This window comes from Macaca mulatta, chromosome 11, assembly GCF_049350105.2.
Source record: "Macaca mulatta isolate MMU2019108-1 chromosome 11, T2T-MMU8v2.0, whole genome shotgun sequence".
In the NCBI taxonomy this organism is placed as follows: domain Eukaryota; kingdom Metazoa; phylum Chordata; class Mammalia; order Primates; family Cercopithecidae; genus Macaca; species Macaca mulatta.
The window spans coordinates 51198165-51215931 of record NC_133416.1 but is presented as its reverse complement, the minus strand read 5'-3'; the positions used below and the strand labels follow the sequence as shown (position 1 = coordinate 51215931).

General features: G+C 36.0%; 1 protein-coding gene across 7 annotated transcripts in view; it reads right to left on the bottom strand.

Moving 5' to 3' along the window:
- The window catches only part of TMEM117 (transmembrane protein 117), a 564266-nt gene that overhangs the window by 187977 nt on the left and 358522 nt on the right, over positions 1-17767 (bottom strand). For all 7 annotated transcript variants that reach the window (XM_077952512.1, XM_015151464.3, XM_015151466.3 and 4 more), the window contains 1 exon segment: positions 9306-9403. In XM_077952512.1, coding sequence (XP_077808638.1) covers positions 9306-9403 — 98 coding nt within the window.

Sequence of the window (17767 nt, the reverse complement as noted above, 5' to 3'; positions counted from 1 at the left end):
AGTATCTTATTACTTCTAGTGTCCTCCAATAAAATGCTGGGCTTTTGTTGTGCTTAATATAGCCAACATTTAGGACATCAACTGTAATATTTAATTTCAACCTTGCAAATGTGTTTTAAAAAAATTAAGCCCTTGAAAACCCTGAAGATAAACAATATAAAAATAACAGCAATTGGCTTTTTATATGTGAACTTAAGTGAAGTTTCTGGTAATACAGCATGTTTTATTGGCAAATTAAACTATACATTGTACATCTTTTTCTTGCTTAATCTCCATAATTGAAAGAAAATGATATACAATTATATCAAGTTAAACTACACAGAATGTTCTGATTGTTACTACTGACTTACAAGAATTGTTATCTCAATATATCTAATCATCCACAAATTCTTTTAGTTTCAATTTTCTTGATGCTTTCATACAAAACAACAACAACAAAGAATATGGGAGGTAATGTGAAACAGTCCGAAGTCTACTAGACCAGGAATCAGTAGCCCTGGGTGCTTACTGCCACAGGAACATCAATTTTGTGATCTTAGACAAATAACTTATTTTTGTTTCAATTTCTTTGTCAATAACAAAAGGGTAATAGAACATAAGTAGATAAACTCCAATGGTTTCCTGGATATTTCGTCTTTCTTTACATAACCCAAATTCATTTGCAAGGAGAAAGAAAGGGTTATAGTAAATACATTTGTTGAAAATAGGATTAATCATTTTTAAATATGTTAAATATCTTAAAATCTTAGAATAACTGTAGCCATTCAGTGCAGTACTGTGCAGGCTCTGCCCAAACTGGAATCCCAGGTTCACTAGCTATGCAACTTAAACAGCAAGTTTTTGTCTTTAAAATACAGCTAATAATGATAATTACCATGTAGAGGGGCAGTGTGGATTAAAAGAAACAATGATTGTGAAAAGCCTAGTACCAGGAATACATGAAGCACTCAATGATAGCTGCTCTAGAATAGAATTATAAGGATATTTCAATAGAGAGGTAATGACTGATAGGTAATACGTCTCCTATGTCTGATAGGTTAAATGTCTTCCTATGTCTGGGTGCAACAATTTGGACTTGTTTGTTTCTCTTTTCTTGCCTAATTGCTCTAAGACTTCTTGTGCTATGTTGAAAAGAAGTGGGGAGAGTGAGCATCCTTGGCATGTTGAGAGGAGAAGCTTTCAGTTTTTTACCACTGAGTATGATGTTAGCTGTGGGCTTTTCATGTATGACCTTTATCGTGTTGAGGTACATTCCTTCCATACCAAGTTTGTAGAGTTTTTATCATGAAAAGATGTTGACTTTTGTCAAATGCTTTTTCTGTACTATTGGGATAACTGTGGTTTTTACTCTTCATTCTGTTACTGTAATATATGATTACATTGGTTGATTTACATATGTTGAATCACCCTTGTATCCCAGAGATAAATCCCACTTGGTCATGGTACATGATCTTTTTAATGTGCTATTGAATTTGGTTTGCTTATTTTATTTTATTTTATTTTATTATTTTGATGGAGCCTTACTCTGTCGCCCAGGCTGGAGTGAAGTGGTGCAATCTTGGCTCACTGCAACCTCCACCTCCCAGCTTCAAGTGATTATCCTGCCTCAGCCTCCCGAGTAGATGGGATTGCAGGCATGTGCCACCACGCCCAGCCAATTTTTGTATTTTTAGTAGAGATGGGGTTTCACCATGTTGGTCAGTCTAGTCTTGAACTCAAGGGATTTGCCCACCTTGCCCTCCCAAAGTGCTGGGATTACAGGCATGGGCCACTGTGCCCAGTCTGGTTTGCTAATATTTTTAAACAATTGTTGCATCTCTGTTCATCAGGGTGTATGTTTCTTGTTCACTGTTGCATTCCCAGAAGGCCTAACACAAGTGAAAGATATAAATATGAACAAATATATAAATAAGGTAAGCATGTGTTTTTCTCTGACTTAATAGCAAAGCTTTGTCCAGCTTACACATAGAGACATTGGTTCCTCTTTGGTTTCTGGAATATGAGTCACTCATATGCCCAGCCATTATAGACAGGTTTTATTTAACTTTTGTGAGAACTAACTCAGAGATTGACTCATCTGACCCATGACACCTGCCTATAGATTCTACCTCTAGTTTGTCAGAAAACTTCCTTGGTGCAAAAACAAACATCAAAGCATTTCAACCTTCAATACACTTAATGCATTTATCCCTTATTCTAAAGAAAGAAGGCATTCACAAAGGGAGCTCTGGACAGCAGGGGAAATGAAGAAAAAAGATATTCTGAAAACAAGAGCTGGCACCACGTAACCAGCACTGCTGAGGGGAATTCGCGCTGGATCTGGGCAATGGCAGCAGTCTAATCCCAGAAAGAGAATGCTCATTGATGGGGTCTGTCTCAGGTCTCAACTTGTCTCAGAGGAACCCTCCCCTGCACTCTCCACTCCCTTAGTTTTGAACCATGGCTCAAAAAGCAAATAATAATTCACTTTCACTTAATAATGGTAAATGAGTTGCTCTGTAGGGGACATCAAACTACTAGTTACTAATACTATTACAAAACTTTTCTGCCTGTCATTTCCCCTGATTCTTAGGTCTCTATTACCTTACTATATTTTTGTGATTGTTATGTTACTCTCCATACCATATTTAATGTATATTAGGATAATAATCATTTGTTGATTAACTCTTCTCTGGTCAGAGGTAAACAACTAAGTTCCTTTTTGTTAGACTTTAATAACTATGATATTCAAAGCAGCAAAAATATCACCTGCTACATTTGTTTCCCAGTTAAGAATTAAGATAATTATGATTAAGAGATACCCCATCCAAACCATTACACTGGTAGAGAAAGTACTTTTAAAAATATACAACATTGCACATCCAAAAGAGAAAACATAAACTTTAATCCTATGAACCAGGATGGAACAGAGCACACAGCTGCTGTGCACAGATACACACAGCAATACGCTAGGAATATTTCGCTTTCCAACTTCTCCTGGAGCTTCCAAGTCATCACAGACCACAGTTTTTACCAACTGCTTTGCCACTATAATACTCAAATACTATAATACTTGCCACTATAATACTCAGTAGTGCTCAGATTACCATCTTTCCAGTTTCCAGAATCAATTTCCTTGCCATTTGCTGCCCAGCCCTTAATACTCAAATTTCAGCTTTCCGTTATGGCAGCACCCCATTTCTAGGGATGACATTCTGTAAACATCAGAATGGGTTATTTTATGCTGCAGTATCAAACAGTCCTTAAATCTCAGTGGATTATCTCTCACTCAAACTACAAGTCTACAGTGTTATCAAGAATGCTTGCTTTATCCTGGTCATTCAGGGAATCCAAATGACAAGGGCTCCAGCTAGACACAGCTTCCACAATTGCAACTGAGAAAAGAGCTCCTTTTGGCTGAGAGTAGTGGCTCACGCCTGTAATCCCAGAACTTTGGGAGACCGAGGCGGGCAGATCACGAAGTCAGGGGTTCAAGACCAGTCTGACCGACATGGTGAAACCCCATCTCTACTAAAAATACAAAAATTAGCCAGGCATGGTGGTGCGTGCCTGTAATCCCAGCTACTCAGGAGGCTGAGGCAGAAGGATCTCTTGAACCTGGGAGGCAGAGGTTGCAGTGAGCCAAGACTGTGCCACTGTACTACAGCCTGGGCAACAGAGTGAGACTCTGTCTCAATAAATAAAAAAATAAAGAGAGAGAGAGACAGAAAGAAAGAGCTCCTTTCAGTGCATCTCATTGAATATTAAATGTTTCCACCTAGATATGGCACATGCCAATTTTATTCACATTTGCCTTGGTCAAAGCAAGTCATGTAATCAGAGGGGGCAGAAAGGTGAAATCCTCTTATATGTCTGGAAGGTGAAGACCTGGAGTATTTGTGGAGCCCTAATGACCACTAGACCTCCCAATCTCTTCTTCCACCAATTCCTCTGCTAATCATAGAAGTCTGTTTTGTCTTTTTTTTTTTTTTAAGCTAAGCCTTTGGGAAATATCATCCTAAAATGCTTCCCTTCAAAGGCATACAAATTGTGTCTCTAGAGAGTACACAAATCAGGGGGATAAAAGCTAATATGAATATCATATTACTTGTTCTTTATGTAGCTGTTCTTTTACTTCAGACACAAGTCAGTGAAAATGGTTGTTGGTAGCGCCTCTGAAAAATAGAAGAGCACAAGGCATTCACATAGCATTTAGATTCTTAGATCTTTGCTCTTTTTAATTATCAAAAGGGCTAGGAAAAGGGCTTTGGAAGAGATCTATAAATATTCCTCTCTTTCCACCTTTCAAATATATTGCCACTATTTAGGTTCCCCTGCAATATGAAAGCCCAAGTGCTATAGCAGCCTCATCTTTGCACAATTGCAGAAAGAAATAGGAACCATTTTCTTCAACGCAGAGACACCTATCACTGAAAATTAAGGAAGAACTCAGTTTCTGACAGGCGTTTGTGAGTTAAAACAGCTACAAGTAGGTAAGAGATACGTTTACTAGAATAAAATTACATGTTGTGCTGCTCAAACTGCCGTGCACAGTCACACCGCAAGTTAAGAAAGATTTCCTTTGCAAAATTTTTTCTCCACCATACATTTTTTTTTTCACAGTAATCTCTCTTTCCTTAACTAAAGCAAAATCAAAACAAAATACCCATTTTTGAGTGGGCGACACAAAGTATGTAAATACTGTCTTTTATTTAATCTAAAACCTCGCCAATGAGTTTTGTATTTTATCTCCTAGGGCTAAAAAAACAAAACAAAACCAAACACCAAATGCCCTTTTTACTTGCTAGATCCCTTTTATGTGAAAAGTATGAACAAAAAGGAAGATTTCTTTGCTTCCCACATAATTTCTATATTCAACTTTTTCCATTAGCTTTTCCTTTTTTAAAACCATGAATACCGTTGTCAAGATAATCTAAATGTATAGAAATGGATAAAATGGGAAAAATTTTTAAAGTGGTATTTAAATTGTTCTTCAGTTACTTTATGCAATGATTTGAAATACTACTTTTGAAATACAACAGTGAAAACAATCTCTCTAATATATTGCCTAATTATTAAAAATTTTACAGAAACAATGACTACAAAAAAGTGTGAATTTTAGTTTGTTCTCTAAGAATATTATCTATTTGCCAGTGACTAATTATCATTTTCACAGCATTTAAACTACGTTTTAGAATACCCACTGGGCTATGTTATCACATATGTTAAAAATAAACCCATTTGAGGCCAGGCGCGGTGGCTCACACCTGTAATCCCAGCACTTTGGGAGCCCAAGGTGGGTGGATCACCCGTGGTCAGGAGTTCGAGACCAGCCTGGCCAACATGGTGAAACCCTGTCTCTACTAAAAATACAAAAAAAAAAAAAAAAAAAAAAAAAAAAAAAAAAAAAAAACTAGCCAGGCCTGGTGGCATGTGCCTGTAATCCCAGCTACTCTGGAGGCTGAGGCAGGAGAATCACTCGAACCCAGGAGGCAGAGGCTGCAGTGAGCCGAGACTGCGCCACTGCACTCCAGCCTGGGCTACAGAGCAAGACTTTGTCTCAAAACATAAAAAATAAAGCATTTGTAAGACACTGGTGATATATAGACCTGAGTGATAATGTTCAAAGAAAAAATCGTATTAATGGATTTCTCTTCTTTGAAACAGCAATCATGATTAAGAACAGCTAATGACAACAATCATAGGGGCCTATAGAATACATGGCTTACCCTAGCAAATAGTATACATGTGACCTTGATAACTAGCAGAGAACAGTCATCAATCAGCTACCTTTGAAGATACATATATTAGTCCATTCTCATGCTGCTGTGAAGAAATACCTGAGAATGGGTAATTTATAAAGAAAAGAGGTTTAAATGACCCACAGTTCTGCATGGCTGGGAAGGTATCAGAAAACTTACAATCACAACTGAAGGCGAAGCAAACATGTCCTTCTCCACATGGCAGCAGGACAGAAAAGTTCCAAACAAATGTGGAAAAGCCCCTTATAAAACCATCAGACCTCATGAGAACTCACTCACTATCACGAGAACAGCAAGGGGGTGACCACCCCCATGATTCAATTACCTCCCACTGGGTCCCTCCCATGACAAGTGGGGATTATGGGAACTACAATTCAAGATGAGATTTAGGTGGGGACACAGAGTGAGACCATATCAGTACACTAATAAGAAACATATGTAAACATAGTAAATAAATATTGTTTTAAGAGAGACCATCTTTAAACACGTTTGATATTAGTTTATCTCCTTTCAAATTCTGACGTTTAAGACCCCTGTAGAGAATTTTGTAGGGAAGAAGGCTCCCAAGAACTGTATGTTCTTCTTTACACCCTACCTAAACAAGAATTAACATTAACATTAATCATTTGGAAATGTGCACACTGATGTATCCTTTGTTCGCCTAGAACAAAGGCAGTCCTAGTGTAATAATTAAAAACTAGGCAGTCCTAGTGTTAAAAACTAGGGCTCTGGAGTCAGAGACCTATGCCTATAACAATAGCACCTATCTTACAGGATTGTCATGATTAAATAAATAAAGATATAGGATGTAAAGTCTTTGGCCTACTGCCTCAAGCAAAACATACTATCAATAAATATTTCTTATAATTATTAATTATTAATTATATTAATTATATTTATATTAATTATATACTTAATTATATTAATTATAATATAATTATTCAGAAAAGCTATATGGGAAGTTTACAAATAGGAAAAAAGATGGATGTTAAATAGTACCATAGGCCACATGTGACTCATGAGGATGAGGTGTGAATACCCATCTAAAAAATCATACTAATTTTCATAACAGTATTGAAAATCCATTTTTGTTTACCTGCTAAGAATTGAGTTCAAAATGTCATATATCTCCAGCAACATTTAATGATAGTGCTAAAGCACAAAAGATAAGATAGAGTGTATTTTCCTCAAGTATTCAGTTACTATGATTTTTAAAGCATTTGCATTAAAAAAATCAACCGCCAGAATTAAATCCAAGAATAAACAGATTTTTTTTCTCTTTTGTTTCAAAAGGCAGGTATACAGGATAATATACACCAGCACCAGCTATAATTAATTACAGTAGTCCACTTATCTGGTGGGCATACGTTCCAAGACCCCAGTGGATGCTTGCAGTCCTGGATAGTATTAAACCCTATATATCCTATGCATGAACTTATTTTTCCTTCTTTACAATTGCAGGGATAGAAGATCCATTCTTACCATATTTCTTAGCATACGATATGTTAACCTCAGCATATGATTTTTTTTTCTTTCCTTATTTTTTTCCATCCTTTTTTTTCTTTCCTTTTACTTTCCTAAGTAGAGAACTTTCACCTTTTCACTTAAAGGAAGCCATATTGCTTCTCTTCGGCTTAACCCAAATTGCCAGCATCAACACTCTTGTGCTTTGGGCCATCACTATCTAAAATAACGATCACTTGGACACAGCACTGTAATACCTTAACAATAGATCCAATAAGTGAGATAGCTACTAAGTAACTAAAGGGCAGGTAGCATCGACAGCATGGATAGACGCTAGACAAAGAGATGATTGATCTCCCGGGAGGGTATGAGTCTTCATCACACTACGCAGAACAGCACACAATTTAAAATTTATGTATAGTTTATTTCTGGAACATTCCATTTAATATTTTCAGACCACAGTTGACCGAGGGTAACTAAAACCAGGGAAACCATAAGTAAGGGGGAAATACTGTAGAACATTTGTGAGATGGTATCTCATTGTGGTTTTGATTTGCATTTCTCTGATGGCCAGTGGTGACAAGCATTTTTTCATCTCACACCAGTTAGAATGGCAATCATAAAAAGTCAGGAAACAACAGGTGCTGGAGAGGATGTGGAGAAATAGGAACACTTTCACACTGTTGGTGGGATTGTAAACTAGTTCAACCATTATGGAAAACAGTATGGCGATTCCTCAAGGATCTAGAACTAGAAGTACCATATGACCCAGCCATCCCATTACTGGGTATATACCCAAAGGATTATAAATCATGCTGCTATAAAGACACATGCACATGTATGTTCATTGCAGCACTATTCATAATAGCAAAGACTTGGAATCAACCCAAATGTCCATCAGTGACAGACTGGATTAAGAAAATGTGGCACATATACACCATGGAATACTATGCAGCCATAAAAAAGGATGAGTTCCTGTCCTTTGTAGGGACATGGATGCAGCTGGAAACCATCATTCTCAGCAAACTATTGCAAGAACAGAAAACCAAACACCGCATGTTCTCACTCATAGGTGGGAACCGAACAATGAGATCACTTGGACTCGGGAAGGGGAACATCACACACTGGGGCCTATTATGGGAAGGGGGGAGGGGGGAGGGATTGCACTGGGAGTTATACCTGATGTAAATGATGAGTTGATGGGTGCTGACGAGTTGATGGGTGCAGCACACCAACATGGCACAAGTATACATATGTAACAAACCTGCACGTTATGCACATGTACCCTAGAACTTAAAGTATAATAATAATAATAAATAAATAAATAAATAAATAAAGAGCATTTAGTGCTAGAAAGTTGCCTTTCAGCACTGCTTTAGTTGAGTTCAACATAAAAAAAAAAGAACATTTGTAAGTGTTAGTTTACATAACTTTTCTTGGGATTATATAATTATTCAATTGTATATTATATCATGCAGAATCACTGTGCTTGGGGAGTGTCCCACAGCCACGTGAAAGTGCCCTTCTTGCTGTCTCTCCATTTCTAACTTTTCTGTTTGAACTTGTTCACATACACATAAATAACGGTGACTTCACAAAAAACAAAGTTCCATAAGACATGGATTATTTTTTAATTTCAAGGATTGGGCTGGAGAGCTAAAGGAAACTACATAAAGAAGAAATGCCAATGTAGCCAATGTGATTTGTAAAGAGGTTCCTTTTCTTTATCACTTCTCAGAGCAAAATCGTATCCTGTCAAATATACTAGGCAATTTAGTATTTATAAGAGACAGTTTTATATATCAGATCTTACTGATGAAAATTACAGCTTGTTTTTGCTGAATCAAAAACCTACCTCTGGTCAAATCTTAAGTGTATCACTATATTAGCAAAACTTCTCTTTTATAAATGTGAATATACACAATATGTAAGAAGAAATTAATTCATAAAATAATTAGGATAATGGTTTTAACAGAACATAGTAGCTACCAAAAATGTCTCTCTAGATAGAATTCTGTATCTCTAAGGAAAATTACGCCCAACTCAAGTCCTTTAGTGAGTGAGGCAAGGCAGAAATAAGTAAGTGAAACAATTTCCTACCAGAACAAAGTGATCCTAACATTTCCTTTCTTCCAGAAAGCTCTTGCGGATTTTCCCCAGTCAGGATAGGGTTTGTCCTGAAGCATCATATCAGTGACCTGAAGCAATGAAAGGATCTTATTTAGCACTTTCAGAAATCTTAAAATCAGATTTAACTATAAGCCTATAATTTACATTCTATTGAGAATAGAATAAGTACACATTTTAACATTATAACATATGCAGAAACAAAAATTAGGATATACTTCATTCAATTAGAAACTCTAATAGTTTATTTGACTGTACTGTACATACGGAATAAGCACATTTAAAGTCATTCAACATGTCAGATATTAAGATTTTTTTAATATTAAGATTACCTTATACGAAGAAAGTACCTTTGAATATTAGTATCACCATAGAAACAAAGCATATGTAACAAATAAAATACTATATTCTTTAAAAGTTTGTCTAAATCTAAAACTCAAGCATTCCCTGATGTCTAGATTTTTAGTGATATCATTAATCAAAATATTATCTTCTCTTTTCCTCTTCCTTACTTCTTCCAACTATACATGTGGTAAACTACTTGTACCCAGTTTTATAGCATATTTATTCTAATTAGCCAGCATTCTCTCACCCACAATTCTATGCCTTCATCTAAAAATGTTCTTCCTCTTTTCCTCACCTGCACAGATTCTGCCCATCTCCTGAGGCCTAGGTCATATCACTACTGTGATGTCTTCACTGTTCTCTCCCACTTATAGAAAACTTGTGGTTCTTGACCCATCCTTCTCATGTCATGTATCACCTTCTACCTTCTCTTTTACTTACTTATATACTTTTCTCTCTCTTCACTAGGCTTTGAAATCCTTGACGGTGGAGATCTTTCTATCCCTTTTAATGTCAAAAGGATTTTTATATACTAGACCAAAATATTTGCTTAAGAAGAAATGATAAAATAAATTAAGATATAAATACCTGTTTTTAAAGATCCATTAACAAAATACATTGCTCATTTACCACATCACATATTAATGATTTCAGCAGAAGCCCAAAGTATCATAAATAGTTAATCTATTAGAAAGGTATTTTTAAAATCCAATGAGGATGGAGAATAAATTTCCTTTAAACAAGTGTTACACAAATGTGTGTGTATGTTACACACACGCATGTTTCCCATTTCCAGAAAATCTGCCTTCCCTTCAAGAGAAGAGAACACTATTCCAATACTTACGATTTTGATTAATAATGTTCAAATTCAGACAAGATAGATTCAAAATTATGAAAACAGAAATGAAATGAGGTTTATTGCATTGAGTAAGAGAGAATTTTCATCATCCACTAAAATAAATTTTTCTCTTGTGCTTAAAAAGCTTTATCATTGCATTTAAGTGTAGCTTTCAACAGTGGCCTTGATATGGGTGAAATGTAATCATTTATGATGAAAGATGGTGATTCAGTGGGGAGTACTGTTAGATCAGTGACCCCTTCAATAGTACTGGATTTCCTGTAGAAGGCACATCAATTCTCAAGCAGGGGCATCCAAAATGGTCTCTGGAAACATTCACCAGCATGTCACTGCTTCACATGCTCACTTAGATGACACAATCAGAATGGTGGATAAGGATTCTAGTTTACAGGAAAGATCTGATATTAATTCTTCATATTATTTCTCAATGTCATTTCTAGGAATAGAGTTCCCAACATTCTCTTGGTTGATGAGAACCAAAGATAGTCAATTCCCCTTCACTGAGTAACACTACAGATTTATGTAGGCTCTATCTAACATAGGGCCTACAATAATTTCACATGATGTGGCTTCATTGTTGAATAAAAAAAGATTCAACAATCATGCATGGTTTTAATATAAACTTTCAGTTCATTTCTCTTTAAACTGTCAATCACCATCAATGTGAATGCAACTAATATTAAGAATTCAAAAAGGAAAATATTTTTTACTTATTTTAAAAGGGAAACTAGTTCATCAATGATTTTTTCATCTGTTTATCTTTTTCTTGATCCTTTTAAATTACAGGATTATATTTTCTCACTCAAATTAATGCCCATGGATAGTATTTCCCATCAAAATGATTCATGATACTTATCAAAAGGAATAAAGGGAAGATGGTAGAATAAAAATTAACCATGAATCAAGTGAATTACATTGTTACTGAAAAAAAAATAAAGGTGAAAACAGAGAAATTTAAATCTCACATACTCTTAGGAATAAAAAGAGCTTTATATCATAACTCCTCTTGAGGAAAAAATTGCTATTTTTTTCCAAATACAATTTCAGCCACTGTACCTTTATAACTTTCTTTAATAACAGGTCTCATGTCAAATATTTTAACAAAACCTAAAGGTTACATGAATAAATACGTAAATAAATATTTCTTGTTGCATCAGACTTTTAAAAGATTTAATTAATTTTCTTCAGTAATATTTATCCTGTTCCAGAAAGAATCAACATGGTAATAAATATTTCCAAGGAATAGAATGATTACTGGGTGGGTTTTATTCAATTTTCAATGTTTTCTCCAGGGCACTTTCTGGGAAATACTTATTATATTTTCTAGAAGGAAGCAATCTGCTGCTGTATGACCAATTATTACAGCTGCATGTTTTGTAAAAATGACATTCAAGGATAAAGCATTTTCCCAGGAAAATGGTGAGATGAAGCAAAAAAACATTCTTTCAGATGCCAGGCAGCTGATCTTTGTCACCTCCAGCTCAAACTCTTTATTTTAAGTCATATCATCAGATCAATGTCAGGTCACTTGCAGCTAAATTGGCAGAAGCAGAGACAGTCATTAAAGGGATGCATTCCATAAAGAAAAATCCAATTATCTCCTGCATTAGAGAAATCAAATTCATTTCTGGTGTTGGTCAAGGACAGTCTTTGTGGGAAAAGATGCCGGAAAGGGAGACTAAAGACAATGCCATGAGGTTTCTGTGTAGCATAAATACACAAAACCTGTGAATGTCTCTCTCACAGGCAGGTATTAGAATTTGAAATTGCAAATCTTTCTATGCTGAGCGAAATGTGCTTAACTCTTTGAATCTCAAAATCCTTCCCTTCCCCTTTCCTCTCTAGTAGGCCCCTGTACAGAACTCAGAATCTCATTATGGCACTCACCACATCATGGCTTATCAGATAATCTTTTTCAGTAGAATATAACTTATTCGAGAATACAGATATTGTGCATTCTCAGCAAAAACATGCATTTTGAGGTTTAAAAGTCAGTAAATGATTGTTAAAAAAAACTATCTCTACAGAAATCTAAGTGAAATCTTTGCTTTCCTGTGAGGCGAGCCTGTATAATGCTGGTTAACAACAGCATGAAAATAGCAATGACGACAGTTATACTTCACGTTGGCTGTACAGCTTCATGGATTACAAAGCTGTTAGTGGATTTTTCTTATTAAGCATCACAGCAGCTTTGTAAAGTAAGTCATTATTTTCCACCTTTTAGCAATGGAGGAAGAGAAGTCAATGAGGTTAAATAACAGAGCAAGGTCACCATCTATTATACCATTATGTGCACTATTTCCAGAGTCAGCCTGCCTGGGTTCTAACCCTAAATATATCTCTTAGTAGTTTTTTTTTTAATTTAGGACAATGTAATTAACCTCTCTGTGCCTTGTTTTCTCATTAATCACCTATGAGCACAATATATATATATTAGCAGGTGGTATAATAATTATTGGTGTGTTATTGTTCATATCTGAGATTTCTATCCAGTCACTTTGCTTTATATCAGTAATGTATCACACAAATGGATTTAGAGTCAAAGGATTTGACAATCTTTTCTATGAAGACAAGAGTATCATATACTGAACTATTAGAATATGATAAAGACATAATTTAATGTTACAGTATGATACAGTCTATAATTGCTATTTAAAATCAAAGGGCAGGAGGACACTGAAGGCTGCAGTCTTCTAAGAAGGCTTCATAAAATATTTGTGTGACAAAACTGAGTATTAATTGACATTCTGTGTGATTCTCTACTTTTGCCATTCTTATCTTCTTAGCCTGATTACAAGCTAATTCTCATGCAGGTACTACATATACTATATCTAAAGTCATATTTCATATGGTTGTATGCTAAGCATGTGATACTAGTGTAAAATATTGATTTATGAGGGACACAGGGCCAAAATAGAAAAATAACTATGGCTATGTAGTGTCGCTCTTGAGGAAGCTACTAATTGGTGGAGTATCGTTTAAGATAAATAAGCGTTATTCTATCAATAAACAAGCATATACATAAAGGATATTAATGAACATAATAGATAAAATTTTATTTGCTAGTATGTCATTTTATTTCTTTCTACTTAACAATATATTGACATCATTCAATATTAGCACATATAAAACTGTTGAGATAGTTTCTTCTTGCTTTAGTCATCCATCATGCCTTTTTAAAAATTGTTTTGCCTTTTATTTTAGGTTCAGGGAGTATACGTGCAGGTTTGTTGCATGAGTAGATTGTGTGTCACTGGGGTTTGGTGTACAAAAGATTTCATCACTCAGGTAGTGAGCATAGTATCTGATAGGTGCAAGTTTTTGATCCTCACCCTCCTCTCACCCTCCCCACTCAAGTAGGCCCTTGTGTCTGTTGTTCCCATCATTGTGCCTCCGTATATTCAATGTTTAGTTCCCACTTATAAGTGAGAATATGCAGTATTTGGTTTTCTGTTACTTTATTAATTTGCTTAGGATAATGGTCTCCAGCTGCACCCACGCTGCTGCAAAGGCCATGATTTATTTTTTATGGCTGCATAGTACTTGATGGTATTTATGTACTATATTTTCTTTATCCAGTCCACCACTGATAGGCATTTAGGTTGATTCCACGTCTTGCTATTGTGAATAGTGCTGTAATAAACATCTATGTACATTTGTCTTTATGGTACAACAATTTATATCCTTTAGGCGTATGCCTGCTGGGAACAGGCCCCCAAATCTGGCCATAAACAGGCCATGAGAAACTGGCCATAAACAAAGTCTCTTCAGCACTGTGACATGCTCGTGATGGCTATGACGCTCACACTGGAGGTTGTTGGATCACCAGAATGAGGGCAAGGAAAACCTGGCCCACCCAGGGTGGAAAACCGCTCATGGTGTTCCTAAACCACACACAACAGCATGAGTGATCTGTGCCGTAAGGACATGTTCCTGCTGCAGATAACAAGGCAGAGCCTGTCCTTTTGTTTCCCATAAGGAATGCTTTTAGCTAATCTATAATCTATAGAAATAATGCTTATCACTGGCTTGCTGTCAATAAATATGTAGGTCAAACTTTGTTCATGGCCGTCAGCTCTGAAGGCTGTCAGCCCCCTGATTCCCACTCTGCACTCTAGTTCTGTGTCTTTGTCTTAATTGCTCCAGCACCACTGGGTTAGGGTCTCCATGACCGAGCGGATCTCGGTATATGCCCAGTAATGGGATTGGTACGTCAAATATTAGTTCTATTCTAAGTTCTTTGTGAAATCTCCAAACTGCTTCTCACAGTGGCTGAACTCACATTCCCACCAGCAGCATATAGGCATTCATTTTTCTCTGCAGCCTAGCTGGCATCTGTCATTTTTTTTTCTTTTTAATAGCCATTTTAACTAGTGTGAGACGGTATCTCATTGCAGTATGATTTGAATTTCTCTAATGATTAGTGATGTTGAGCTTTTTATATATATATATATATATATATATATATATATATATATGTTTGTTGGCCATGTGTATGTGTTCCTTTGATAAATGTCTGTTCATGTCCTTTGCCCATTTTTTAATGAGATTATTTGTTTTCTTGCTTGTTGATTTATTTAAGTTCCCTATAAATTCTGGCTATCAGACCTTTGTCAGATGGATATTTTGCAAATATTTTCTCCTATTCTGTAGTGTATTCATCTGTTCTCACACTGCTAATAAAGACATACCCGAGACTGGGTAATTTATAAAGGAAGAGGTTTAACGGACTCACAGTTCCACATGGCTGGGGAGGTCTCATAATCATGGCAGAAGGCAAAGGAGAAGCAAAAGTATGACGTATGTAGTAACAAACAAGAGAGCTTGTGCAGGGGAACTCCCATTTATAAAACCATGAGATCTCGTGAGTCTTATTCACTACTACTAGAACAGTATGGCGGAAACTGACTCCATGATTATCTCCACTGGCACCTCCCTTGACATGTGAGGGTTATTACAATTCAAGGTGAATTTGGGTGGGCACACAGCAAAACCATATCACATAGGTTGTTCATTTACTCCGTTGATAGTTCATTTTGCTGGGCAGAAGCTCTTTAGTTTAATTATGTCCCACGTGTCCATTTTTGTTTTTGTTGCAATTGCTTGTGGGAACTTCATCATAAAGTTTTTGTCAATGCCTGTGTTCAGAATGGTGTTTCCTATATTTTCTTCTAGGGTTTCTATCATTTTAGATCTTATATGTAAGTCTTTAATCCATCTTGAGTTGATCTTTGTATATAGTGAAAGGAAGGGGTCAGTTTCATTCTGCATATGGCTAACCAGTTATTCCAGCACCATTTATTTAATAGGAAGTCCCGTCCCCATTGCTTGTTATTATCAACTTTGTTGAAGATCAGATGGTTGTAGATGGTTATAGGTGTATGGTTTTATTTCTGGGTTCTCTAACCTGTTCCATTGGTCTCTGTATTTGTTTTTGTACCAATATGCTGTTTTGGTTAGTGTAGGTTTCTAGTGTAGTTTGAAGTCAGGTAGTGTGATGCCGCTGATTTTGTGCTGTTTGCTTAAGATTGCTTTGGCTGTTTGGGCTCTTTTATTGTCCCATATGAATTTTAGAATAGACTATGGGTAATTCTGTGAAAAATGGTAGAAATAGCACTGAATCTGTAAATTGCTGCAGAAAATATGGCAATTTTAACAATATTGATTCTTCCTATTCATGAACATAGAATGCTTATCCATTCATTTGTGGCATCTCTGATTTCTTTCAAAAGTGTTTTCTAATTCTCATTGTAGATATATCCTCCACCTGCCTGGTTAGCTGTATTCCTATGTATTTTTTCTTTTTGAGGCTATTGTGAATGACCTTGTGTTCTCGATTTGGCTCTCAGCTTGGACATTACTGACATACAGAAATGCTGCTGATTTTTGTACACTGATTTTGTATCCTGAAACTTTACAGAAGTTGTTTATCAGTTTAGGAGCTTTTTAGGGTTTTCTAAGTATAGAATCATATCGTCTGTGAAGAGAGAGAATTTGACTTCCTCTCTTCCTATTTGGGGGTCTTTTATTTCTTTCTCTTGCCTGATTGCTTTGGCTAGGAATTCCAGTACTATTTTGAATAATAGTGGTGAGAGTGGGTATGCTTTTCTTGTTCTCGTTCTCAGGGGGAATGCATCCACATTTTGCCCCTTAAGCATGATGTTAGCTGTGGGTTTGCCATAGATGGCTTTTATTACAGAATATACATTCTTCTCAGCTGCACATGACACACACTCTAAGATCAACCATATGCTTGGCCATAAAGCTATTCTCAACAAATTCAAAAACAGAAAAATCATACCAACTACACTCTTAAACCACAGAATAATACAAATAAAAATCAATATCAAGAAGATGTATCAAAACCATACAATTAAATGAAACTTAAACAAATCTGCTCCTGAATGACATTTGGGTACAGAATGAAATTAAGGCACAAATAAAAAGTTCTATGAAACAAATGAAGACAAAGAAACAGCATACCAGAATCCCTAGGACACAGCTAAAGCAGTGTTAACTGGAAATAGTGCTAATCACCTATATCAAGTTAAAAGGGTCTCAGATTAACAACCTAACATCATACGTAGAGGGCTACAAAAACAAGAGAAAACCAACCAAAAAGCTAGCAGGAGAAATGAAGTAACCAAAACCAGAGATGAAATGAACAAATTTGAGACATGAAAATCCATACAAAAGATGAACAAAACAAAAAGCTGGTTCTTTAAGAGAGTAAACAACATTGATAGAGTACTACTTAGATTAAGTTAAAAAGAGATTTAAATCAACACAATTAGAAATGACAAAAGGGACATTATCACCGACCCCACAGAAATACAGAAAAACCTTAGAGACTGTTGTAAGCATTTCTGCATATAAAGTTAGAAAAACTTGAAGAAATGGATAAATTCCTGAAACATATAACTTCCCAAGACTGAACCAGGAAGAAATTGAAATCTTGAAAAGATGGAAATAAATTTCAACATGGAATCAGTAATAAAACATCCTACCAACAACAACAACAACAAAGGCCATGTGTGGTGGCTCACCCCTGTAATCCCAGCACTTTGGGAGGCCAAGATGGTCAGATCACCTGAGGTCAAAAGTTTGAGACAAGCCTGGCCAACATACCAAAACCCTGTCTCTACTAAAAATACGAAAAAAAAAAAAAAAAAAATCCGGGCATGGTGGTACACACTTGTAATCCCAGTTACTCACGAGGCTGAGGCAGGAG